Here is a 27,655-nt window from a genome sequence, read left to right on the forward strand (position 1 = left end):
GTAATGTATTGTAATACTATTCTATTTCAGTTTCTTCTAACCCCTGATTCACTTGTTCAAAACCCAGGTTTTACAGATATATGTAGGTGATTATTTAATGTGTAATTATCTCCTTTGAAGCTGACACTTTGAAGAAATCAATGAGCTGTGGAAATAATAAGGTAAGAAAACAGGCTTCATTTCAGTTATCCCTACACTGCATTCTCGAGGATGGCTGCCAAAGTGGTGTCAGCTGGAATAGAAGAGTCTCTTGGAGGCTTCAGCCAGCACAGCACAAACTCATGACAGTGCAGGATGAAAACCAGTGATTTTTAACACTTTTCTTTTCCCTCTCCTAGTTGGAGAAGAAAATCTGGACTGTTATCTTCACAGGTAAAAATAGAACTTTTCCTTCTACTTTCACAGCTGTTGCCAGCTTTACTTTGCTGGTAGTGCTAATGGTTTTCTGCCTCCCAGAATCCATGGCATCTTTGTGCCTTATGCCAGCTGGTCTAATTTTGACAAGAAGTAAATTATCTGAGCAAAGCAAAGTCTCTGCTTTTTCTGTAGTTAGGATATACTACCCCATGAGTGTTTAAAATTGGAAGCAAATAGGTTTTGTGATTCTGGCTGGATTTCTAAAGTCGCAGAATAGTCAGGTAATTCATAACAGTCTTGCTAACATCAAGCCATCTCTGTTTTCATGGAAACTGAATTCCATTCAGGAAGTTATTTTAATAAAAATACATTTTTCTCTCCCATTTTACAGAAAATTGTGTGCACACAAATAAAACTTTATTATTTTTTCACAGGCCACCCTTGTCAGAAAATTAATGCTGGAATTATTGCAAAACCACAACTTTAATTTTCAATATGTTTTTTTTTGTATATAGCAGCTTTGGTATCAGTAGCCTTTAATGGATTCTTTTTTGCTCTGAATGTGCTTAAGTATTATTTTAACACAGGCAAACATTGGTGTTCACAGAAGCCCCAAACAATGCATTTCATCACTTAATTGCATGCTTTATGAAATAGTACCTTCTTTTGTACGTGTTTATCTCATCTTTTATGTGATACTCTGTAGTTCTTGCATTAAATGCATGAGCAAGCAGTTACTGCCTATTCAGTGTTTCCTGCCATTGCTTATTTACAGATCTGTTATCTCTTTCTTCAGGCTTCTGCTTTCCAGATGCTGACTCCAAGCCTGGTTAACGGGTTTTCATGTGGAAACCATTATTTACCCACAATAGGCCTCTCTGTGCCTCTAACAGTTGTATTATATATTTTTTCATTATTAAGGGGAAGTGCTACACACATTATTCACAGTAAGAGGGCACCATGGATTTGTTCACTCGTGTATTATCTTATTCTTTCCCTTGTAATATCTAACATTTTACTTCTGGATCAATACTGAATACTGAGTTAATCTTTTTATAGGACTGTCTAATTCCAACATTTTTCCCTGAATAGGTCTATGTATTCAGGACTCATTCAGGACTCTTCATTATAAACACAAGGGGTGGGTTGTGTTAACCATGTACACCATTTTTACCTATAAATAATTTAATTTTACATAGGGTCCTTCAGCCATCCATCATAATGAAATCCTTACGTAAAATTTTTGCAGCCACTTTTTTGTTCCTACTGCCTGAAGTAACTTATTGTCTTCAGCCCCTTTGGGCATATTGCTGCTCCTTTGTCTTTTCTAAGTCATTGATAAACATTATGCAAACAGAGGTCATCTATTTCTACTGATAGTTTTACTTCACTGTGAAAACTGATCTATTTGTGGTATCACGTATTGTGTCTTAACTAGTATTAAATAGTATTTAATTTAACAACTGTCTTTAACAGTGTTAACCCTGGGAATATTTTGTATCAGATGACAACAATTATTAGTTTTGCAAGGCTTTCATTGAGGAATTTGTCCAAAACCTTCTGCAAAAGCAAGACAATCAGCCTGATATGTACTGTTCACACAGCTAGCAATTCTTTCAAAGATAAGTTTATGATAAAAGACTCTGCCTTACATGTTGACTCTTCCTTGATAGAGCACGTATATTGATGTCTTTACCAATCCTGGTTTTTTTTATAATTCATAATATTTTGCCTACTGCATACATTAGGCTGGTCTCAAAACTCCCCAGGATTTTTCTAAAAGATCTGGTGTGAATTCTGCCAGTTTCAACCTTTTTAAAACTAGAACAATTTTAAGCAAGAGGCTCCAAACCATAGTTAGCAGTTTGGCTGTTTCGTTCCTGATGCCCTTTATAATATATAATCTTTTAAATGAGAATTTTCTGCTCTTGGCAATTTACTACTGATTGAAACCTCTCCTACCAAGATGGCAGATGTTTCAGGCAGAGAGATCCTGTGGCACATCACATACATATGCAGAAAAGGGACAGGAGTCTAGCACAGGAACCCCCCCAAATTTCTCCATGGTGAACACAGAGGCAAATTACCCATCTAATTATCTACTATGGCATTTTTTTGCTTGAAATCTTTTACACCTTCCTCAATTATTGCCCAAACAGAAACTATCAGATTCTCATTCCAAATACATTTGGAAAGGAGTTTCTTATTTGTTTTTATGTCTTGCAGAATGTTTTCCTGAGAATATATTTTGCCTTTCTATATTGTGTTTTACATATGCTTTGCAAAGCTTATTTCTCGGTGTTTTCCATTTCAGTATAACTTATGACTTTTGAAAGGTTCCCTTTACCTCATACTAGTCTTCAACATGCTACTGCAAATGTGTTATCTGAAAACATTATCCTTGTTTAAATGTCACACAGCAATAGGATGTCATCATCATCATGGCAGTTAAATGGAGTCTTTCATGATTGTGCTCTCTACTTTTGAAGTCTCTGTAATTGCCTTTAGCACAGATGGAATTGCCCTTCTGGTAAGAAAATGCATGCCTTCTTTTGATGGGATTCTGCTGCTTCAGCCTCCCTTTAAAGTTTTGCCAAGCTCTGCTCCAGGCCAAATCTGAGGACACAAACCTTCTATTGACACAAACCAGAGGAAACGTCACTGCAAATATCATGCCCTTTCACATCCCTTCTCCACTCTCGTCTTCCTGCACCCGGCTCTCCGTGGCCACGGGCCGGAGGTTCCCGGCACTGTCCCGCTTGGCCGCAGGGCCACACGCGAGTGGCCGCCCCAAGTCTCTGCCCAGACTGCTGCTGGTGGCGGGGATCGCTGTGGTGTGGGGAGCACAGCGGGGCACAGAGCACTGGGAAACCGAGGCACGGCAATAAGGGAAGGGCCCTTGTCTGAATATCCAAATCTTTAATGAGGAAGTCGGGGCAGAACAAGTGACCAAATCTGAACCTGAAGGGGCTGCTTTTAAGGGATGGGGGAACATGGAGGACACAACCTGTGACCAACAGGAGGCATTAGGGGAGGGGTGCAGGGTAAGGGCTCCCCAATAAAAGCCAACATGGGGAGGGAGAAAACCTCACAACCCAATTCTGCTTTGAGGAAGGGGTGACAGACAGGGAACTCTCCAGAACCAAAGGAGTGTGCTATCTTTGACAGACAGGGGTAAGACAAGGGAACAAGGAAGGTATACAGGTGGATTGACATGTGGATTGACCAACATTTTGGCGGAGAAAACTCTGGTAAACAGCTCAGGACTGAACCATTAGGGAAGCCAAATGGGGTACATAGACTGAACAATTACAAACTTGTAACAAGGAATATCAAAACCTACTACAGAAGAACCAACTGTAAAATAACAGACTACCACATCTTCCCTTTAAATATTTCACCAAAACTTGTCTAATTGTAACTGTCAACAATGTGGTATAATTTTAGCTTAAGACCACCTTTCCTGAAGGAGCTACAAATGTTTCCCCTGTACTCACTGAATCTCAGTTGTGCCTCTGTACACAATGTCCTTTACCTCTGTGAAAAATTCCTGAGACAGTTTTACACTTCAGGATTTGGGACTGGTTTAGCCAGCTGCTTGAAATGTGTTTTGAGCTATGGGTGAAACACAAAGTTCCTGAATTCTAAGATGTTTTGATTAAATATTAATAAAATCATTGAGTTTTATCTGCCATTTCTCTAGGTTTGGGAGGGAGAACAGGGACTGAACCAATATTGCTACTCGGAGAAATATTAAAATAAAGACTTGTTCTGAATTATTGGGTAGATCAGCACTTCCACTTAGCCAAAACCTTCCTTGTTACAGGGAACAGTAAGTTAGAAGTTGAAAACTCCATGCTACTAACAGAATAGTATTCTATAAGATGCAAGTGTTCTGATAAATATTATTGAATATAATTTTCTTTTCCCTTTTTTGCATGTCTACATTGCAGCAGCACAGCATGGTTGTCTTTTCCTTACCCTGATCTAAAAGGTGCTCCTAAACTTAAATAATCCAGCTCTGATTTTAAAAGTTTGGGACTACAGGTAACACCAGAGAAGACCTCACTGTCTTCCTGCACTGTGATCCAGCAACATTTTTCCATGAGATCAGCCTCAGTGCAAATTCTTTTTAATATCCTACCCACCATTCAAATGTCCTACGTATTTCATACTACTTAAAATGTCTTGTAAGTTTCATATGGCATCAGTGGATTATAACACCTGAAAATGAAAACTGATCTGCTTCTCTCATCAAATTACTCTGTCAGTGGGTGGAACATTAACCAAACAATGCAGCCAAAGAGGTGATTGCCTTCACCAGGTGTATAAGGACCTGTTTAGAACTGTCCACCAAATGGATACAGCAGCAGAACAAGCTTGACTTACCACCCTCTTCCTTTTATCACTGCTCTGTGATAAAAGTGGACTGAGAAAACCTTCCTTATTTCTGAATTCATACAACATAAAGGGACAGCACCAGCTCCTCTATACAAAGCCAAGAGGAAACTTTTTTTCATCATAACAGGGAGCAGCAATGATAAGGTCTGCAAAGAAATGTCACACTGTTCTTGAGCCACCTTCCTCTTTTGTTATACTTGGGGCAATGTCTGCTACACAAAATTATTCAAGTAATGCACTCACTAGGGAAAAGCAGGCAGTCTTTTTTCAGTGAATTCTGAGACTTTTTAAACAAGTCACTATTTCATGTGTTGTTTCTTCAAAAAACCCAGTCCACAAGTTAAGAGCATTCCCTGCTTCTATCAGATACTCTGTAGAAAAGCAGGCTTCCATTTTTTTACAGCTACACTCAAGAAACACATGTCAAATTAGTGCTGTTTGTTGTCAGTGACCTTCTGAGTCCATCATGCAGGGGGGTCAGACACCTGTTTTGGGGGGGAAATCGTACCTGGAACTGCAGGTAAGGAATGTTAATAAAGCTTAAGTCTGAAAAGGATTTGGAAATCTGAAGAATTGGATCAGATAGTGGAAGAGTGGTGAGAACATTTACTGCCCCTGTCTGACATTTAGAATTGTCTCACATGAATATTCCATGATGAAAAAGTACTTCCTGCCGAAAGCCATGTTTTGGCTATTTTTGACATCCATACTGAATGACAGAGAACACCATGCTGGTGGTGCTGCTTTAGGGTCCCAGCACAGCAGAGTTTAGCCTTAGACTCAAGTTTAAAGCAAGCTGGATGCAAGGTACAGTTGAGGACCAAGGACACAATTGTCAAAGGACAGCTGAGGATTGGCACACTGTTAAGCTGATCTCAAATGACAACAGCCCAATGGCTCTGGCAGCTGAGACTGTGGAATCACTGCAGTGAAACCACAGATGTAAAGAAACCCAAGTACCAAACAGGGAAGCTCAAGTGGACTTTATTATAGTTATTAGAATATACAGGGACATCAGTGCACTGGTTCTTATTTCATTTCTCAGATTCAACACAGGAGCAGTTAGATACCAGCTCTTTGCTTTGTGCACATTTAGAATGTGTAATGTGGGACATCCTGAAATAATTTTCTGCAAGGTTCTTGAAGAACAATGTAGTCAAAACCAAGCTAAGTGACTTCATTGATTCCCTGGTATTTCAAGGAAATGCTATGGATACCAAAAAGCTTTAATATAAGAAGTGATTAGGAAGTGCCAACAGGGTGGTAGGATACAGGTAACTGATTTTATCATTGCTTTTATAGTTTTAAAAGTCCATTCCATTCCATTAACTGGAAACAGTCCTTGAAAATTTCATTATAACACTATTTCTTTATTACAAATATTTACATATTCTATATTAGTACAATTTTTATTTCCACACTTTAACAATCCCATCCCTTGATGCAGTTACTATAAACCCTTGTGTGGTCTGGAAAGTCGCAATATCTGTGATAATATCATGATGCCCAACTGGGAGGGACTCTGGACCCTTCCGAGGGGTCTCATCAGTGGGCCCCATCTTTTGCTTGTTCTGAATTTCCTGTATAAAAACAAAGTGAGAAATACTAATTACAGAAGGGTGAGCATTTGCAAAGAGAGACTGTAATCCGTATTAGGTTGTCAGTGTAAGAACACCGCAAAACCTCTTTCACCAAAAACCAATCAAACAAAAATGCCCAACCATACAACCGCACACCCTTTGACAGTTTTGTCAGGACTACTCCTTGGCTCATTTCTTTTTATCACACACAAGTGATAAATCTTAATGTATCATTTTATCATGAAATCTTAATCTGAACTGACATGACAATGGGGGTGACATGACAATGGGGGTTTTTCTCATATTTATTTCAATGACAATAAGATTTGATATTCCAATAGGAGGAAAACAAGTCATAGGAGCACATATATCTTGGCTTCCCAAAGCTTTTATAAAAACTGTTTCAATAGCATGCATGTAATTTAGAATTTTAAGAAGAAATATTAAAAAACAGTGCATTGGGTAGACCCCTACTGACTCGTTTTAGTCATCTTTGAAATAGCAGTTAATTTGTTGAACTGAAACAAAATGTTGCGCTATTTAACAACTAGCAACATTGCCAGTTCCCAAAGCCACTCTGAAGGATGTAACAAAAACTTCAGCATGAAGCTACTGTATTATCCTGAGCCAGTACATCTCACATGGCCTTGCTAAGGTCCTACTCAAAGGACATTCCAAACACTGATCAAAGCCAAAAATATTAAGTCTAAATTTCAATATCCCAGAAGAACCATATGACTCTGGCTTCTGCATGTAACTAGTATTTGATGAGTCAAATCCTGTTAAAAACAAATTATGTATTTCTTTTAAAGTAAATTCTTCCCAACTGCCCCAAAAATGCCATGTTATCACCATCCACAAAAAGTAAGAGCGAGTGAACAATCAGTACAATCCATGGGCTCATCAAAAGGCAAGCAGAATAGGTGTCTATCAAACAAAGCAAAATACCTGAACCACCTCTGTGCCCTCAATTATCTTCCTGTAGTAGGAAACAGATGGGCAATTAGAACTTCCAGCAACAACATATGATCTCTCAGGGTAGGCTAGATCCCAAAACCTGAACACGAAGAAACAAAATCAAGGTGAGATGTTCAATTCTATCAGCTTAAAAGTGGTCTTGCTCTTATGATGAAAATGAGTGGGCACAAATGCTATCTGCTTTCTACACTTACTGGAAGGGAGTGATGCAAGAGAAATTTACACACATATCAAGCTCACACATTAGTTATTTTTTGGTTTTTGCATTGGAGCCTGTGAAGAATTTTACAGAAGGGTACACACTGTGTTTCAGAGAACACATTATGTTTCAGCACCAAGTTCTGCAGTACTTTTGCTGAGAACAATTTCCTCAGCTCACTGATGTTTACTAATGAACACATGTTCAGTATTATTGTTTTAGCTTCTTAGAGATTACTTAGGCAACACTTGGCAAAATTTAGTACACCAGCAGGGGTGGAGGGGGAGTGTGACAAACAAAGAAGTTGTTTAGTTTGATTACCTTATTTTCATGTCTGAGCCTGCTGTCAGTAATATGGGATTACCAGAAGCTGGACTACAGTATATTCCGTGGATGCTGTGAGGAGAAGGCTAGCAGGAAAAAGGATATATAAAAATAAATTATCAGCAATAGCTGTCACCATGCTTCAGAAAGGGAATGCATGCCTTGCCACATTCATCCACCCAGTTACCAAATCTTTCTGGCAAATGCCAAGTCACTTTAATGGGCCACATCTTAATATATTAATGTAAATTGCTCCCTTACACTTTACAGAGCAATACAACAGAATTAACCTTTTTCATAATCCTTTTTTTTTTTTTAATCTTGGAAATTACATTCTCAGTGATGAGAGATCATTTTAAAAGAATCAGGCAGGCAAATGCTACTGAAAAGCATATGTATGCTTAGATTTTTAGGCTACGAAGGCATTATGGGACAGATATACAACAGAAAACTATCGTAGATCATGGAGCTCCCTGTGTAAAAAAGGGCAGGACTGAAATGAACTCAACCTGCAATTCTTGTACCACATACCAACAGGTTTAAATAGATTCCGGACAGGCATTTACAACATTTATAGGGGCAGCTGCGGTAATTTTTGTCTATGGATTTGTGAACCATATTCCAGATTGCTCCTTTCCCAATTAAGTCCTTGAAGAAGAACCACTTCATGCTTTAAACTAGCATTTAAGTGTAGTAGAGATATTATATAACAGAAAGAATGTGTAAAAGAGCAGATGTTTACAGAAGTATGCATAGCCCCAGGAACAGCAAGTAAAAATAAGTACAAGATGCCACACACTGAATTTTGGCTTTTTCATAATCTTTACAAGCTTAACCAGCTCACTGGTTTTCTAAGAACATGGCTGGGTATAACAAGTGAGTGTTACAAGTACATTGCATAGACAGTGGAAGGTACCAATGAAGATTCAGGTTACACTGCTATTTTACAAAGGGCATTTAATTCTGACAAGTAAAACAGTTATAATGCCAAAATGAATCCCAGGGCAAGTTCTGTACTGATGCACAGCATGAAGTCTAAGGTTGTTTTAACCCGGGCTACACAACAGAAACTGGAAAAGAAAGAGACCAAACCTGCAGTTCTGAAAGAGGTGGTGCACTGCTGGCCCACAGAGTGAAGCGTCGATCACCAGTTTCCATATCCCACATGGAGACTTCATTGTTGCCTTGAACAGCTACAGGAAAGATAAAGCCGGTGCAAAAAGTACTAAACAGGTTGGTTGGCTCTTGCTCTTTGCTCTACTGACATCACATAAAGGGTATGACATAGAGACACTCTCTGTTCCCCGCAGCATTTGTGTTAGTCTTGCTTTACTACTTTGGTTTGGCTTGAAAGCAGCTTCACTGTAATTAAAAGCGCCTGATTTAAAAGAGTTTAAAAGAAACCTGATTTAATTCTCAACCCCTTTAAAAATGTATAAAACCCTCAGTTTCCTCCCTAGATAACTTCTCAGCCTTCTTTGAGAAGGATAGATGGTTTGTTCAGCATAGTCGTCAGGGACTTTGGAGAACACTAGTATGCAAGAAAACAATCCAAAGTTACAGAGTTCAGTAGCTACAATGAACTTCCACACTCATGTGGACAGGTAAAGAATTCTGTTCAAGGGATTGCTTACAAGCCTGGCAGCAACCTAATAGGCAAGGACTTTTTAATAATAATCGAAAATTAGGAACTCTGTCCTTCCTTCAGTCTTTCACAGGGAGGAAACAAACTAGAAAGCACAGCAAAACTTTCTTTATTTGTATGTTTCTTCAAGAAATTTGTTTTATGTCTCAGGGTGGCTAATAACTCAAAATAGGAAGTGAAGCCTAAAAGCAAGTAAAATATGAAATTCAAACTACTCTCGTTTTACAGCAACTTGATAAATTTTGTTATTTAGCATTAGTTTAAGGTACTTGTCCATTTCAGAATGTGTTCCTGAGTCTATGACAGTACCACATGCAGTGAGGATGGAGCAGCTGTAAGTGTATCAGATGAGGAATCTTGGAGATTTCCAAAAGTTCTAACCTATGACACAGCTGGTTTAGATTGAAAGGGGAATTGGAATTCAGTCTCTGCTCTACAAAAGATGGTGGCAAATTCCCCATCAGCTTCAATGTTCAGCATCAGTTTGAGTTTAATCTTTTGTAATATTTTGTCCTTAAAAAGGGATGGGGTAGACAACACACAAGAGGGCCCCTCATGAGAGTTGCAATGCTCAGAAGATGAGAATTGTAAATGCTGTCATTTTGACAATGGCTAAACCCTACTTTTTTTCTTTTCAACTCTCCACCAGGGCTTGAAGCAGAAGATTAAAAAAAAAGCTGCTTTAATCACAACCTCTGGCAACTGTGAGGTAACTTTAAGACAGCTTTTACCTGCTATAACCCAGGACTGATAGACAGGATGCATGAGCAGGCGTCTGATTCGGGCCTTGGAAGGATGAGAGTGGCTGGAGATGGGTAACTGAAACCGCATGTCCCAGCATGCCATGGTACCATTGCTCGTTCCTGGTGAGAAAAAACTCCCCTTAGTCAGAGGGATGAATACATGAGTTTTTGTCCTTATCTTTGTGCTCTGTTCCTAGGGAGAAGACCTTCAGCCTCAAGTACTTAGCAGGCAGAATGCTTCTCAAAAATAGATGAGAAGATATTTCTCTCCTCTTTGTTTGAGAAAAGCATATGCCAGTAAAATCAGATCAAGCAAAAGCTTGAGTTGTAGTTACTGTAAGAGAAAACTATAAGGAAGAGGGGGGCAGGGAAGAGACAGAAACTATCAAGAAATACAGGCTTACCAATACACAGCCAGCACTGGTGTATGTCCACAGCAAATGAAGTTATGAGGCCTAACTTCAAATCATGTTTCAGTGTCCAAGCATTGCTGCTGGATCTCAAATCCCATCCAACCAGAGATCCATTAACTGTTCCATAAGCCAGTACTGACTGGGCTCCTGAATTGAAGTGATGAATGTCTACCACACAGCCATCATCCTTCAGATCTAATGACCTGGGTTAAAATAATAAACTAATTTAGACATAGATATTACTCTCTCCACGTTTAAGACTCCTTCCCACAACTTATGTTGAGCAGCTTTTTCCTATTTCCACTTCTCAAGGCATCTGCCAGAAACAGCTTTCTGAATTTAGTACAATGGATGCTTATGCTCTCTCAAAGCTCTCTGCTGATAGGGCCTGCAATGCTGTCAGCAGCCCTTTGCAAACAGCCAAAAAAGCTGCTCACAGCCAAAAAGGTCTGCTCACAGCCAAAAAAGCCACCCACAAGAGAAGAATCAAAAGTGTGGGCAGCAGGCTGTGGGAGGTGATTCTCCCTCTCTCCTCCAAACTTGTGAGACCCCATCAGCAGTGCTGTGAGTACTCTCTGAGGCCTGGACATACCTCTCACTCAAACTGCAAGATCAAGCTGTAGCTTCAGTGCCAAATGCTGAAACACTGCTCATATGGAGGTAAGAAAGAGCTAAATCAAACCCAAAGACTCCCCTACATACTATCCCAGTACCCATATCTCTACCAATTCATCACATTAAGAGCCTGGGAGGAAAAATTGCAGGTCTTGGGCAAAATCACATGCTGTACATCTGTAAACTTTTATCTAATGACCCGCAAAAGAACCCTCAAAATCACTTTGTAATTACTAAGATTGTAACAAAGGGACTAACCAATCCCAGTACATAAATAAAGCAAGTGAGAACTATTCAGAATGGCTGTTTCAAGCTCATAATGTGTTCAGTGACACAGGAAGAACGAATATCCTATAGCTAAGAATGGTCAGCTCTGCACAGTTGCCTTTCAACCCTTCTTTATGAAGCAGAAAAAGAACATGGATTACAGCCTTCCAGTACAGCCTTGGCTCAGCCAGCAGGAAACCTAGAGCAAATTTAAGGATCTGTCTGAGGAATATACTAAGAGCTTGAGCTCGGTTTGTGGTGAGACTTAACTCCTTTAAGTACATACCTGCTTTGTATTGGGTGAATTTTAGGAGATTTAGGGAGCTTTGAGGCTTCAATACCAAGAAGCTGGATGGCACCATTATCTGAAGCTATAGCCAAGTAATGTGAGCCTTGGCAAAATGTAAGTGTCTTTACATGTCCTCCAATCCGAGAGTATGTCAAAATTGATCTAAACAGTGGAGAGAAATATGACGAGAGAAAAAAGAGGTCTGTTTTTGGTGGCACTTAAAAAAAAAATTACTCCTCTTAAACACCTACTTAAAACCAATGGCTCATGAGAAAGCTCTGAAAATAACATTTTATGGCTGTTCCAAAATGAGAAAGCAAAAAAGCAAGTGTTGGCTTTAAATAACAGCAGAATATATTTATATATGTGCAAAAATGAAATCAAAAAGCCTATAATTATTATGGCTACAAAGCAGTCCCTTTGCATTTTTTCTTTTATTAACTGATTGAAACAGCAATCTAATATTATAGATGCAAGCCAAGAGAAACACCAGTATATCTCCTTATTGATATTTCCAGCACACCCACAAATTATTCGTATTTTGCTCCCTGCTCTACTTCATTTTTCACTCTAGAATTGCAGACCCAAATACCATAGGTTTTTAAGCTACCTGGTTGTAGTGGTTTTTCCTTCCATTTTTTGGCTGTTCCAGACCTTCACTGTGCCATCATTTGAGCAAGTGGCAAAAATGGAGTGCTCATCAGAGACCCGGATGCGATTTACAGCAGACTTGTGTTCATGAAGGTGAGCTACCAACAACCCTTTGGGACGCCATCCTACAGGGAAAACAAAACCACAACCTAATTAGGAACATGCAAGTCCCCCTAGATCCATCCACTAACAGTTATATCAGGATACTCATTACAACTGCAAAGCACAGCCAGCACTGAGAACAGTGTTAAGGCATTTTAAATATTAAAGGCAAAAGCCTACTAGCTCAATTCTAAATTAGACACTAGGTCATAGGTGTTCTGCACAGTAAACACATTTCCTAAACTAAGAATTTCCTTTTTTCCTCATCCTTTGCATTTTTTCCATTGAAGGATAATTTCTTGACTCAAATTATACATATACATATATAGAGAGTTTTTTATCTAATAACCTCAGTGGCCTGTGATGTACCTGGAGGAGGGGGTTTGCTCTCCCACTCAGCATTCTCCATCATCTGTTTGGCAAGTCTCTCTGCATTACACTGCTCTCTCTTCTGCTGGATCAGCTGCTGCAGCTCAGTTTTGCAGGTGGTGATGCGCAGCTGGTGTGCAGATGGGGACATTGTGCTACTCAGGGCCTGCAGTGTTGGTTTTCTGGGCTGGACAACTGCTCCATCAGATGCCTGTAGGAAATCAACCCGTAAAAATATATGCCTTACATTCTACACACAGATAAATCCCCCTCATAAGATTTCTTTGTCACACACAGTGAATAAAAATGGAAACAATCTTTTTTATTGAATCAATTAGCAATGAATTAGCATTTAAAAAATAATGCTTGCATGAAGACAATTAAAAATAGTGAAAATTATTATTTATATAAAAGATTAACATTCTCTTATTCTACCCTGTTTGCCTACTCTGTTCTGTATTCTGTCTAAAGAAACTGTAATGTGCTGTGCACACCTATTAATGTGATTATTACAGAGGCAGTTATTGCTCTCAAGACTGACAAAATTAAAGGTTAGCTCTCAAATTAATTTACATTGGGCTTTAAAAACCAATGTGTGAAGTGTTTCCATTATAGTTTAGGGTAGACACACTCATGTAAAGCTAGCAGAAATTAATCTCCAACTAGAAGCCAAACAGAAGAGTGTTCCCTCTGCCTCCAAGGCCTGCAGAGTTCCCAGCCTATCCTCCTATAGCCAGTAATAAGTATTATAGGATGTGTAAATGCTGTTGTGATTTGCAAGTTAAAACCATGATATCTCTTCCTTGTAACATGTATCAGAGCATGCAATTTGAGGAAAAGTCTTCCCTGCCAGAAAAGTTTACATAATAATTGTCTAATCCACAAAGCCCCAGCTCTTTGTACAAAACATCTATTTGCTAGTGAAGCTCTTCTGTTCAAGGGACTAAACTTACTTCAGTCCTCTCTCAGTTCTTATTTTAAAAATAAGAACTTAAAAGTCAGCAACTCTGCTGAAGAAGAGACCAGCCAATAGCATGGTCAATGTCAAATAACCTCCAAACAAAACAAGAACATCCCTATAGTCCTAATTGAGTTTAAAACAATTAAATCATTTCAAGTAAGATGCAAAGGAAGTATTTTTCAGGTATACCTGTGGAGAGGATGACAAAGTGGCACAAATGCCAGCTGAGGACTCTGAACGAAGTGGTTTCCCAGCTTGGATGGCTTCAGGATCAGTAGTTTGCCCATGTCCTTTGGATATTGGCTGGGAGATGTTTGTGGGTTCCAGGGACCCAAACATGCTTTTCCATTCTTCATTTACATTTGAATCTTGCTTTACATGTTTTCTAGCTATAAGTAGTTTGGAGGGAGGGAGGGAGGGAAGGAGGAGGTGGGAAAAGAAAAAAACAAAACACCCCCAACGTTACCATGACAACAGTCACTCAGGATTGTCATTACTTTGAGACTACATAGAAGTCTACTGTTTACATGCCAGATTGTTATTTATGTACAGAGAAAACCCTACTGCTATGTTGTGGAGATCAGCTGACAGCACTTATGAGGGAAACCAAACAAAGCACCAGCCTCATGTGTTCACATCTTCTTGATCCTACAGCTGACTCATGTAATAGATCACTAGAGGGAAAGTTTACATCTAGAAGGCTGCAGGATTAGACTCCACCATATGATAAATTTTTCTTATAGAATCATAGAAGGGTTTGGGTCATCTAGTCCAGCCACCCTTCAATGAGCAGGGACATCAAGAATAAATTTGTAACACAGTATTAAAATTTGTTAGCACAGTATATAAATCATTGTTGGTGTCAAATCCAATCAGTTTTCCATCATAATTGCAACATCATCTGTAGATTCAAGTATGTTATCTCTTTAAATAAGACATTTATTTATATCCAGCATTCCTTTAGAGTCACTTAAAACTGTAAAATATAGACAGAAAAACAAAAACATGGAACAAATTAAATTTGGACAAAGTCAGTGAAGAAAAGTTAAAGGCATAAAGACTTTAAGGGTAACAGCTTTGGGTGAAACAAATTACTTCAAGTATAGACTTTATATACACTAAGTTTTAAATCATGTTGACTCCTCATTCAAGGATGAAAAGAAAGAGAAATCTTACACTTCTGTACTTTCCTTTACAATTATATATACAACACCCTAATTCTGGAAATAAGATGTTAATAGCTATAGGCTTTACAGATATTTCTGTATTTCTATATGTAAAAACACAGAACCTACCAGTGATGTAATAGAGGACGGAATTACAAGTTTGAAAGAGTAAAGAGGAAGCTCAAACTGTCTGTTAAGGAAGAATTTTGAGACTACAGAGAACTGGAATAGTTAGCAGCAAGTGGATTTCACATCTGAACAAGGAAATGTAAGAGGTTTTTTGAGCTGAAAGAAGAGAGGTAAAAAAAAGTAAAATGGGAGTCAATGAGAAGCTGAAGAACCCTAGGGCCAAAACACATGTACCTGGGTGAGCAACAGTTGGCAGCTCCTCAGTGGCACTCTGAGGAGTTTTCGGTTTTCTTCAGGCTACCTCAAGAAAACACCCAGGATTTTCACAGTTAAAGAGCTTAGCACTTGTTGAGAGGAAACGGAGCAGATGTGTAGCCTTCAACACTTACCGTGTTGCCATGAGTCACTAGAGTCCTGTTTGTCACAATCAGCTGAACAACTGCACATGCAGTCAAAATAATTTAAAATATTCTCAGGGGAAAAAACAATCCCCATGTTTCAATGATCAGAGAACATTCCACCACCTCACATTTCAAACAGAAGCAGTAATTTTCCTATTGCAAACTCAGTGAGGATGGTGATAATCATGTAGGCTGATTTACTGAGAACACCCTGAAAGGAAGGCTATACTTCAACTATATAGCTCACAAAATATACTAACCACGTTTGTCATCAGAATCCTGCTTTGTTTTAACAAGATCCACTTGTCTTCCAGTTATTCCCAGAGCTGACAAGTCAATCACCCCTTTGTGACTGCTATCATGCAGGTGGCTCTGATCCACAATATTTGCTTTAGCTTTATTAGATTTTAACATAAAGTCCTTCAGTGCTAACAGTTTGTCTTCTTCTTCCTCAGTCATCCCCTACAGAATAAAAGAAAAAGGTAACATTACTCTCTCTTAACAATAACGTGCATCAAGGCATGAAGATTTAAGAAGCAGTAAAATTAATAACTGGTTCAGAAGTGCAGAAGGGCACATCCCCAGAATTCAAAGCATCGGTCCATTGCTCATATGAAACATAAGGTAAGCTACTGCAGTGTAAGAATATCTTTCCTCCTAAGGAATGGGGCAAGGAAAAGTGAAAGGGCAGAACAGAATTTAATGCTGGATCACTCTCTGGTGCAATCTGCTTAGGTGCCACCTAGACCATAGGGGGAAAAAAACCCCACATCCTTTCTCTTCCCAGTTCTCACTACTTTGGGTGGGTGATTCTTTATGTTCCCTCTTCACACATAACCCTCAAGACTTTCCAGGTCCATTTCCTTTTGGCAGAAATGTCTAGCACTTTGACAAATACATACTCTTTTATCCAGCACAATGCACTTAATCCAGCAACACTCTGTAATGCTGCCACACCACAGATGCATCAGAAGTTTGAGACTTGCAGCCATTTTTTAAAGACTTAGGTGCTATTTATTTGTCTCTATATCTGGCAGATATTTTAAACATCTTTAAGTTCTGAACAACTTGTCCCACAAGCATATACTGAAATCAGTGAAGTTAATGGCTTGCAGGATCAGAACCTCACACTGGGAGTCCTTCACAGCAGGACTGCAAGGTGAGGGTTTGTGGAGGTGTACAGAGCCCAAGAGTCTCAAGCCTGACTTTTAAAGTACAAATAAAACCCAATTACTTGTGAAAGAAGCTTCTTTAAGAGCTGTGCAATGGCAGGGTCCTCTGGGGGTGGGCACTCAGAGAGAGCTCCAGTTCTTTTCATTTGACGCAAGTGCAGGTGTCGGAAGAGGCTTGCGATATCCTTTGATCTTAAGACATAATCAAATATGGAACGGCTGACAGGCTCCTTAAGTACACTCAACAGGACTATTTCTTTGTCTACCTGCAATTCAAAACAACAGACCAGTCAAAATTATGATATCCATATAACTTGTACAAATCATCTAGATTCAATTTGTCTCCTTTCTTGAAAATAAGATCTGTATTGGTCATATCAGACTTTCTCCATTCTCTTTCCCTCTTTCCTATAAAGTGCTTCTCATAGCTTGAAAAACTACTTCAAAATGAGTCCAGAATGAAGACTTACTATTACAATCCAACTTAATGTTACCCACTACTCACTTGCTAAATGTAGTGTTGCATAGCAAAGAAAAGATTTATATACTAAAATGAAGAAGAAAAGATTTATATACTAATATGACACAGGAAGTGAACAAGACAAATTTACCAATCAATGCCTAAAACACAGCACAAAGAACATGTAAACATGGAAAAATATTATTATATTGAAGTTCCCATCTGCAAGATTTTCAACAAAATGTTAAACACAGGATGCATTTCTCAATGTACATACTACAATTACTTCTTCTTTATCTATTAAAACACCCGAGAGGTGCAGTCTACAGGTCCTGAAGTTGTATCCAAAGATGCCTATATGATCATACTACCAGCATTATGCAGGTCATTCCTGGACATGCACTAATAGTAAATGACTTAATTCATTCATGCTGAGCATTGTGCTCTGACCCTTGGCAAAGCACTGAAACACAGAAGTGGTTCTGGTGAAATCACAAGCATGGTAATCACTAATTAACAGACTGGTCTTGGAGATGAAAGCACAGAACATAAACCAAATTGTTTCACAGCCAACTTTCCATCCTTTTTAGACTCCTATAAACTAGCACAATATTTTAAGAGTTTGACTATAAACAAGGCAGAAAAGGCTTGAAGCAAAAACATATCTGCTGATTTTAGGCTTTGTAAAATGTTTTGCGTTTTGCAACGAGTTTGCGACAACAGTCTTTAAAACATGGAAAGCAATGGCCATTCTATAAATCTGCCAGCAGAGATCAAAAAATCTATAATTGCCTGTAATCTTAGTTGGAAAAAAGTATATAAGGTCCTTATAGCCAGGACCATGGCCAAGACAAAATTATGGATCATGGCTAGTCCAGACATATTCCCATTAATATTATTGGAAGTATTACCTGTATTATTGGTTGTGTGATAAAAGGATGGAGGTATGGCATTAGCTTGCAATAGACATCAGCAATATTCAAATACTGTGCCACCACAGTGATAAATCCAACTGCACCATAACATATCCAAAGATTAGGGTGACACAGGAATGGTGCTGAAAGAAAAATAAGCTGTTAAAATATATCATTTGTATAGGAGAGAGGAGATCATCCTGCATATGGCAGCCTGTGATGTAATTTCCTTCTAAGAGAATTATTCCCAAACTGAGCCTTCTCTCTTCCAGAGCACCAGGGTTAAAACATTCATAGGGAGGAAATTATTTCATGGATTTCACTGTACTCACACTGCTCAATTTCCTTGCTCTTGCCAAGAAGCATATTTTCCTTATTTGTTAATTTCAATCCCTAATTGTCAACTACAGATTTGCAATGGAGACTAATCCAAAAATAAATCCCAATTACAGTGAGTCCTAAAACTGGCAATTTTTATTTTCTTTTTAAGTAAATACTTTATTCCTTACTGCTTTCCCTCTTTTCCTTGAAGAGTCACTACTTATATTCTAAGATTACAAGATTCAGAAGTCCCCCAAATTATGTGGAGTTTAAGAAGTTGTTGTCAAGGCATTGTATCTAGTCATGAGATGTAACCACAGATCATCTGCTCCGAATTCTGAGTGCATTTGTAAAACTCTAATGTTAAGAAGCAGCAGACTACATCTCGAAAGATCATTTGGTGGGTTTTTTTTTCATAAATAGCTGCTAAATCTTGGGCACATCTAAACTAAATTGATAAGCCTGATCAGGAAGGAGACACCCACTCTGCAACCAAGGGTGTATTGAGTTAATGGGTTTTTATGGTGTTAGAATAAGAAAGGATCATGATTGTCTGAATTCTCTCATTTTCAAAGGCTAATGTGTAAGTGTTTGCAAATTATGTGCCTGATGAACTACCAAAAGCAACAAGGATTTTTTATTTACAGTAGGTTGCCATGTTGACCAAGGAAAGATCTAAAGGCAGAAAGTTTTTGGAGTGAGTGTTTTTTGCTGCTGCCCTATATAAAATCTGGCAAGATGCTTCCAAGTTGTTCCACCAAAACTATTATTTTAGAGTCCTGAGCACTAACATGGTTCAACTAGCAGTAGGTCCATACCACAATTTTGTTTAGATTCAAAAACAGAACTACAGGTTTGTATTGTGGACAGCTAACCTGACAGTGGAGCTTTATGTAGTACTGAGATTTCTTTTCTTTACTAGGAAAACAGGTTATTCTCCAGTATTCCAACTCACCGATATCACAAGCAAACTCATAAATATGGGGCTTTTGCAAGAGCCCCAGCTGGCACATACAAGTAAGAGCATTGAGGGCTTTATAAATGACAAATTCTTCAGCATCACTGAGACCTTGCTGAAGCAGAGGTTTGAGTATTGATGAGCTTTGCCAGCCAACATAAGCAGCGACACCTGAAACATAAAAATAACATAAAAATCCAAACACCAGAAAACTCTATCTTCCTATCAGAATTGAGAGTAAACATAAAATAACTTTATCACTTCTAATCTAATAAGGTAATAATCAATATACTTGTTCATGTCTTAATGCTGGACTTTGCAACCCTTTGCTAAAATGAAGGGAGGAAGGAGAGAGAAATAGCACTAGAAAGAGAAATACCCTCAGTTCCACTGCTACAGAAAGGCATCTGATCACAGCCACAGGCTTACTTACTTAAATACCAGTTAGAGAACTCAGTTCTAAAGATGTGCAAATGCCTGAAGTAAAATAAAAACATAACTTTAGAACTTAATCTGAATTCTTCTGTGGTTGTTTTGAACAGACACTGAGAGAGGAGTTAAAAATACAGGTTACATGTCTTCACTTTTAATTGCCCTACGTCTCTATGTCTTTTGCAAGAAGTCAGGACACTCAGACCTGTGCTTTGCTGTTCCATTGCTCCTTCTAAACAATTTCTGATAAGCTATCAATATCACTTCTTGGCAGTTTGCCAGCTCAGCATTTTGTGTCTTCCAGTTGCAATGGAATGTGTAGCTACCATAATGGCCCCACTGAATGTCTGATCATGATTGTTTTTCCTGCCATGCACCTGAAGTACTATTTTTGCTCTCAGGAACTGCACTTGGGAAAGTTTTCTTGACTCACAAATCCTGAGCAATGATTCTCAGTAATGGTCATGTGGATTTCGAACATACATGGAGAATTAATTGGTAAGATTTTTTAAATTGTTATGAAGTATTCTGAAGTAACAGGAATCTTTAGGTGACGTTTTAAGGCAATACAAAAACTTTTCCAGTTATAACTTCAGCATATACCAATGCCTAGTTTCCATCATATGAACATATCTACTGAAGTGAATCGGACTATGTGCATATGTGAAGTGATGCATCTACTACAGAGCTTGTAGAAATCCTAGTAATCACTTGCCATAATTTAGCTTTTTAAGTTAGTGGCTGTAGCAGAGACTCAAAGAAGAAAAAAAGCATTTAAATTCCAATTGTTTCATGTTAATCTACCCTAGACTTAAATGCCTCTATTTCATTCGTATTAAATATTTGCACTAAATGAAGTATACATTTGTATCTGCATTGTTTCATCTTCATTCCCTAATAAAACATTTCCACCCAATAATTCAGAAAACTCTTTTCTTTAAATTCTAGACATCTTTATAAGAAGAACTTTTATATGACTTATTTTTTCATATCCTGGAAATAGTTCATGTATTTATTTTCTTTCCACTCTGTTTGGCCAAAACCAAACACTTACCAACAATGCTATCAAAGAAAGCTCCTCGAAGATGCCAGTCATTCTTGTCATTTAAGAAAGTGATCATATGAGACAGAAGAACATCATTGGCTTTTTGACGTCCAAAAAAGACACACAGACGTGTTATTCCATTTTCCATCAGTGTCTGTTTCACAATATTCTCTGGGTCACTTAGCAAAGTCACAACTTTCTGCTGGACCATTTCATGCAAGGCTTGCAACTCTACAAGGGACAACAGGATGAACATTTTGGCTGAGGAGAAATAGTGTGTGTATGTGTACCACCTGCTGCTAAAGCAGTTACAGTGACAAGTCACCCTTGGTAAAATTGGCAATGTAACAGAACGTCAGCAGTTCCAACAAGGGCTTACCAAAGACTTTAGGCTAAACCTGAGGTGGTGACAAAGCCAAAGAGTAGAGAAATGTGAGACAGTTTTACCCAGACCAATTTATTCTAAACTTCGACTAAGTTCCTTCCACTAAGATGATTTCACTCATTTTATACATATAGGTGATATGCAGATGTAAAGAAGCATCAGAATGAGTCAGCAACAACATTACCACAGTAAACAAAATGCTTTGAGGCAATTTTGGTTTGATATGTTTATTTGACTAAGAATTTCAAAATTTGTGAACTGACAACAGATCAAAACTATGTCTTTATTTAGGTAGATAGATTAATTAAGAATACAGAGAGGAATATAAGAACACTTGAAAAAGTGAGTGCTTCCAATTTAATTAAATTTCTGCAGTTAATATAACAATACTGATGAAAAATTTTAAGATGACCTTGCCTATGGCTTCTACTTCATGATACAATTAAAAAAAGTATTTCTATTAAATGGAAATAACAGATTGTTAATGCACTGCATATTATTGAAAACTACAAAGCAGAATCTCAAACAAGCAACACAAAAATTTCAGCTACTGCTGCACCAGTTTTGAGGGGTGATTATCATTCGCCTGCAGTCAGAAGTCCAGCTAATTTGCTGTCTATCAGCCACATGAAAAATCTGCCTCCTGGGTACAAATTTCTCATGCTTGGTTTCAAAAAGGGTGAAAAGAACAGAACTACTCAAGCTTCTTTCTTCCTTGTGTTACTTCTTTCATCTCCAAGCTATCTCAAGGGATAGGGGACAGCATTTCTTAGAAACAGCCCATACAATGGAGCTTCCTCTCTCACTTTTCAGCAATTCTGAGCACCCCACACTTTACATGAAGGAATTTGAAGAGGATCATTTATATTTGGTTTTAGTAGATTTGTTGCTGTTTTATTTTAAAGTATCATCCTGCAACTAGTTCAGATATAACTGCTTTTTCCCCAAATGGAATATGTGCAGGATGTTTACCAATTCTGATTAGTCGCAGATTGATCTACTTAGCTCAGAAGAGAAATTACAGTTTTTAACCACAAACTCTTCCCAGCTTAGATGTGCCCAGCATTCTTCTGGGAATTTATGCAACACTAAAAGGCACTGAAGATGACACACAGGTCACTTTATTACCATGTGTCTTTCTAAAGGGAAAGAAAAAGCAAATCCATCCTTAGGATTTTAACTCTTTCTCTGCGCTATACAGATATATAATATATACAACATTATAATAAAATGTTACAGTAATGTTACTGCCAAATGGCTTCCACACATTTAGTTTTGCCAGGAAAACAGACAAGAATTGTGAAGCACAGGGACAGAAAAGGAAGAATTACTGAAAAATACAGTACAATGACTATGCTAGAATTTTTCAGGTTTTCCAAAGCTAACACTGCTTCCCACTCCAACAGAAGCAGTATTTGGAACGCAGGTGTGTTTTTGCAGCTGTCTTGTTTATGAGACAAGCTGGAAGTGAAGCTGGATATGCAACCACGCAGCCAGCATCACAGTCAAATACTTGAGGATCTCTAGAGAAGAAAAATATGCTTATTTATATACTTTTTTGTCTCTCACAACATTCAGAGCAGAGGTATCTGTCTCTACATGAAGCTGTAACACACACACTTTGATACTGGTCAAGGCAAAACATTCTTCCTACTTAATAGGAAGGCTAAGCTTTGAGAGATGAGATAGATCGGCGCTACTTAGCAGTTTTGGCCCACAATTTGCTAATATAAGCAGGCAAAAAGTGACATTACCTGTGTCATAGTTATCACTGGGGTGAGATGTTTCATCCATTTCTTCACCATTTGGTTCATTTTCCATATTCAAATTTTTCAGCTGTACTAACTCCAGAAATCTCAGAGCTGTTTCTGCCAATAATGCTATGTTTTCTGCAAAAGGAAAACATTTTGGTTAAGAATTGTTCTACTTTGCCAAGGCACATCTGTCTGATGATCCCCCTGAAGAGAGATTACAGCCACTGACAACGATGGGCACAGCCAGTCATGATGGGCAAACAGGACTGAAATTACACAGGATGCTCTGGTCAACCCACTTCTGTTGACTCCTAGATACCAAATTACATCAAATCACACTCTACTTTTGTCATGTAAACAAGTGGAAAAATCCTAATTATATTAGGTGTAACAAAGACTAATTTAATTCTTCTAGAATAAGCCCTAAATGCCACTTAATCTCAGTTTTGCATCTAAACAATTTAGAACATAAAGGCCAAATAGCCTGAGCTAACTAACATTGCCACATAGTAGACTGCGACAAAATAACAAACCACCACACCAGGACATGTATCCTAGGAAATAACAACTTGTTACCCTGGAATCCACTTTTAGAACATTTGACAGGGTATCTATCCTGACGACTTGGCATCGTTCTGCACCATTTGGAAGCTGCTGAAGCAACTCAGGCTGCATTATATGGGTCAGTCACTGCTGGCACAGGAACAGTAACATCAAGGCAGAAGTCCCACTTAAGCAGCCATTCTGAGTGCCATCCAAATCAACAGCAACATGCCAGTGGAGCCTGCCCACAGCCCAGACCAAATACTCTTAAGTCACCAGTCTGACCACTTCCAAAAGTGTACTATAGTAACAGAAGTTAACCCAGTTAGACTACCTTTAAACACATTAATGTATTTGAAATTGATCACAGTAACCACAGGCAATTGGTTCTATACATTAAGTATACAAAGTCTTCAACAATTATTTTTACCAGTTTACTTAGTAAAAAAACCAAAAATATCACCTGGTGTTTTCAACTAAAAAAATCCCCAAAACCCAATGAAAATGTGCTAGTCATAGCAAGTAAGGGCACACAGTAAAGCAAACATGGGCATAACTACAAAGTTTCTTCCTGAACTGTGCAGAACTCACACATCTGAATAACATCTAAAAAAAACATCTGTTGCAGTATAAGCCAGTTCATTACAGAGCAAATAATCTAATTTCAGCCCTTGCATATCAAATTTCATGTTGTTGGAAAACAGCTCTGCAGCCCAGCAACACACTGATGCTTTAAGTTAGTTTCTTATTTATTCAGTTCCATCAGGTCATTTTAGGGAAACAATCAGAGCTAATGAAATGTGAGTACAAGTGTCATTACCTGCAGTCACTTCTGAGACTTCTAGTGAGTTTTACTGACAGAAACAGTTAAGAGAATACAGAAAAGTTCAAGATTTGCAGTTTTGACTGGATATCCTCTTACCAGCATATGCAAGTCTGACGATGGTGGCTTCATCCTGGGCCAAGTGTGCAATGCCTGGCAGAATGTATTCTGGGTAAATGTTAATATCATTGCGTGGCACCTCTTTGACGAGAGCAAGAACTTTAGTTAGTGTCCTCACAGATTCTGCCCTCACCCTGGGCACAGAGTCATTGCTGAAATGTAACAGATAAGGAGTAATACGATCCAGAAGAATCTCTACACTTAATCTTGGTGCTAAATGAAGAATTAGCTCCAAAGCAGCCAGTTTTGAATCACAGTACTTGAGAGTCTGTAAACAGGAAGTTATCACAGACACTAGAATAACCAGCCCATTCTCTTTTGTCTCTCCCTCGGCCTTCTCTGTGCGATCGTGCCCACAGAGATTGTGAATGATGTTGTCCAGATCTTTACGTATGACCAATATACGTTCATCTGCTGACACAAACGTTTCCTTGGCAAACTGGGCCATGTAAGGCTGAAGGAAAGTGTAAAATATTTCAGGAAATGCATTGTTACGTTGCTGTTTCAAATAATCTTCAGCTGCTAAACGTTTATCTGGCTCTCGATGGATCATCTGAGTGACCTTGAGAAAGGCAGAAGTGGGAGGGAGCAGGAGAGAAAGATCAAAGGTTTAGACATTTGTAATACAAAACCATAAAAACCCAAACCTAAGCAATTTGTTGAAATAAACTGCAAACAGAACATACAGATGGTTCTAATTAGGATTCTAATTAAGGACCTAGTCCATCCTTACCAGTTCTCTGATACTGCGGTCTTCAATTTTGTTTAGGACTTGATCAGGGGAAAAGAGGCCATTTCTGTATGCCAAAAGCTGAGATAAATCAAACAAGGGTACACCTTCTGTGAAGAGCTCTGCTATTACACAGCCTGGGACAGAAAGAAAAGAAGTCAAAGATGTCAGAGGATTATAAACAGCCACTTTAACTTTGTTTTCTATATGCAGACAAGAACAAATCCTAAATAACTCTTTGCTTGAAGACTTGGCAATATAAGGCAAACTAGTTGCCAAATTAATTTGCAGAAAGGAGATAATATCTCAAGCTCCAAAACCTGGCTTTTATACTTGATCACTGAAATCTCTTCCAAGTAATTTATTTCAAGCATGTCAACAGCAGAGGAGTTTGCAGGTAGAAAACATGAAGCAATGACTTCAGCCACCTGCCAGCTGGAAAATCCATCACTAGAAAAGGAACCCATATCACTGTCATGTGAAGAAGAGTGTGGTAAGTCAGCATGGATCGGGTAGTAGGTCAAAATTAAGCAACCCTTTTACAGAAGGCAAAGAAATAACTTCTCCCACAGCTGATACTGGGGCACAGCATATATTCACTCACACATGATTGCCAAAACCAGACCCCCAGTGTTGTGTACATGACATAAGTACTTCAAAGAACCTGCTCCTGCAGTTTGCTCCCAATAGTCTGCTTTATCAGTGGGGTGTCCTGGAAGTCTGGCCAGAAGAGCAACTTGTAAAATGAAGTAACCATTTTCTTTAAATTCATATTTTCAATCACTTTAAGGGAAGAAAAAAACCCCAAAAAAACAAGGGCTAAACTCATGAATTTCAAGATAAGGCCAAGACTCAAGGCAGTCTCCCACATTCAAACTCTTTAACTAGTATTTGTGAGTGGGACCATAACAGGACTTTGCTCCCACTTCATGCCTGTGGGGAAAATAAAATGAGAAGGGGCTTCTAGAGCCAGTATTACCAAATTACCCTGAAAGCTGTGTCAGTCCCCCTAGAACTGGGCCATAGACCAGTTTCTCCTCTCAGGCCCCATGAGGCACATGCTTCTCTGCCAATAGAAGATGATGGATTGTGACTTGAAAAACCACCTCTTTCCTAGAGCATAGGTAAGCCATAACAGAACAGTTGTGAATTCTCTCCTCAGGTAATAGAGATACATTTAAATTATGTAGCCTATTATGTTGTCTTTGTATTTTGCTGTTAATGAAAAAGGTTTGGGTCTTTATACTTAAAATATACAAGTTTTTAACATGCTTCTCTCCAAGTCAACTGTAAGAAAAAAAAAAAAAAGGAATCAAAAAACCCCAGTTAAGCTCTTCTGTACTGCATTAGTCAGAAACAACATCTGATAGCTCCAAGTACCTGCAGAAAAGATATCCATTGCACGTTTTAACTCTCCTCTTGTTCGCTGATTGCTATTTGCCAAGTCTACCAAAGGAGTGGAAGGGTCCCGCATGTTTTCCAGCTCCGTGGCAAACATGCTGCCATCGACAAAGCGCTCGGGAGCGATGTAACATGTTCTCCTCCGGGATGTGTCAAAGAAATAATTGAAGTCAGCAGGATTGTCTTCAGGAAGGTAAGTTGGTTTAAAACTGGCAAAGTCAGTTAGAAGAACCCAGTTCCAGCTGGTCACCATGATGTTCTCTGTTTTAATATCGCCGTGGCGGACTCCAGATTTGTGCGCTTGGTCCACCGCAGTGAGGATCTGGAAAGCGATCCACCTTTTCTCAATGTTGTTCAGGAATGGCCTGGTACTAATCCGGTCATAAAGGTTGTCCCGTACGTACTGTCTGAAAAGCATGGCGGCCTTCTCGGACAGGGTGGCTTTCTGGAAGGGGAGGCAGTTCTGTGCCGAGTGTAACCTTATCTTCAGCTCCTCCAGCTCCTGCTTGTAGCTCGTCAGGGGTAAGGTGGGATCCTGAATAGCAAACACTTTCACGACCACCAGCCCCTCCCGGTGCTTGGCTCGGGCCACCTTGAAGAAGCGGGTGCTGCCCAGGCTCTTGTCATACTCGAAGTCGTGGATGTCCGAGAAGTAGCTGTCCACCGAGAGGATCTGCGAGGGGGCGATGCCAGCCAGCTGGTTCCCCATGGCGGCACCTCCTCCGGCCGCGGGCACTGCCGGGGCTGTGCCGCGCCTGCCTGGGACAAGCTGAGCGCGGACCTCAGGCAGCCCCGGCCCGCCCCGCTGCCGGGCCCGCGGGCCGCGCTCCCCGCCCCGAGCGGGCCCGGCCGCCGCCGCTGCCCAGCCCCGGCCGCCCGGGCCGGCCCCAGGGGCGCGGGTCCCCCCGCAGCACTCACCGGCCCAGGCGGAGCCGGGACCCCCGGAGGCGGAGAGAGGGAGCGAGGCGGGACTCGGCGGCGGAACCGGCACCGCCGGGCGGGGGCGG

The 27,655-nt window shown here is 39.4% G+C and overlaps 1 protein-coding gene across 1 annotated transcript; it reads right to left on the bottom strand.

The window, feature by feature from the left end:
* Positions 1 to 5,726: 5,726 nt before the first annotated feature.
* PIK3R4 (phosphoinositide-3-kinase regulatory subunit 4) lies at positions 5,727 to 27,655 on the bottom strand. Its single transcript, XM_030265064.4, has 19 exons — positions 26,628 to 27,655; positions 25,251 to 25,384; positions 24,497 to 25,079; positions 23,032 to 23,166; positions 20,902 to 21,123; positions 19,413 to 19,586; positions 18,134 to 18,279; positions 16,825 to 17,028; positions 15,851 to 16,052; positions 14,084 to 14,283; positions 12,934 to 13,144; positions 12,422 to 12,587; positions 11,809 to 11,973; positions 10,632 to 10,843; positions 10,216 to 10,347; positions 8,932 to 9,032; positions 7,837 to 7,925; positions 7,287 to 7,395; positions 5,727 to 6,338 (listed from the first exon to the last, which is right to left on the bottom strand). Exons 1-19 carry the CDS (start codon positions 27,355 to 27,357, stop codon positions 6,168 to 6,170), a joined length of 4,086 nt encoding a protein of 1,361 aa, XP_030120924.1. The 5' UTR covers positions 27,358 to 27,655; the 3' UTR covers positions 5,727 to 6,167.

Source organism: Taeniopygia guttata, chromosome 2 (genome assembly GCF_048771995.1).
Source record: "Taeniopygia guttata chromosome 2, bTaeGut7.mat, whole genome shotgun sequence".
NCBI classification, from domain to species: Eukaryota; Metazoa; Chordata; class Aves; order Passeriformes; family Estrildidae; genus Taeniopygia; species Taeniopygia guttata.

Coding starts and splice junctions, on each gene's coding strand:
- PIK3R4 (XM_030265064.4), bottom strand. CDS start 27,357: ATGGGGAACCAGCTGGCTGGCATCGCCCCCTCGCAGATCCTCTCGGTG. Junction 18,280..19,412: donor TGAGTTTGCTTGTGATATCG/GTGAGTTGGAAT, acceptor TTTTTCTTTCAG/CACCATTCCTGTGTCACCCT. Junction 17,029..18,133: donor TCACACAACCAATAATACAG/GTAATACTTCCA, acceptor TTTGAATTGCAG/GTAGACAAAGAAATAGTCCT.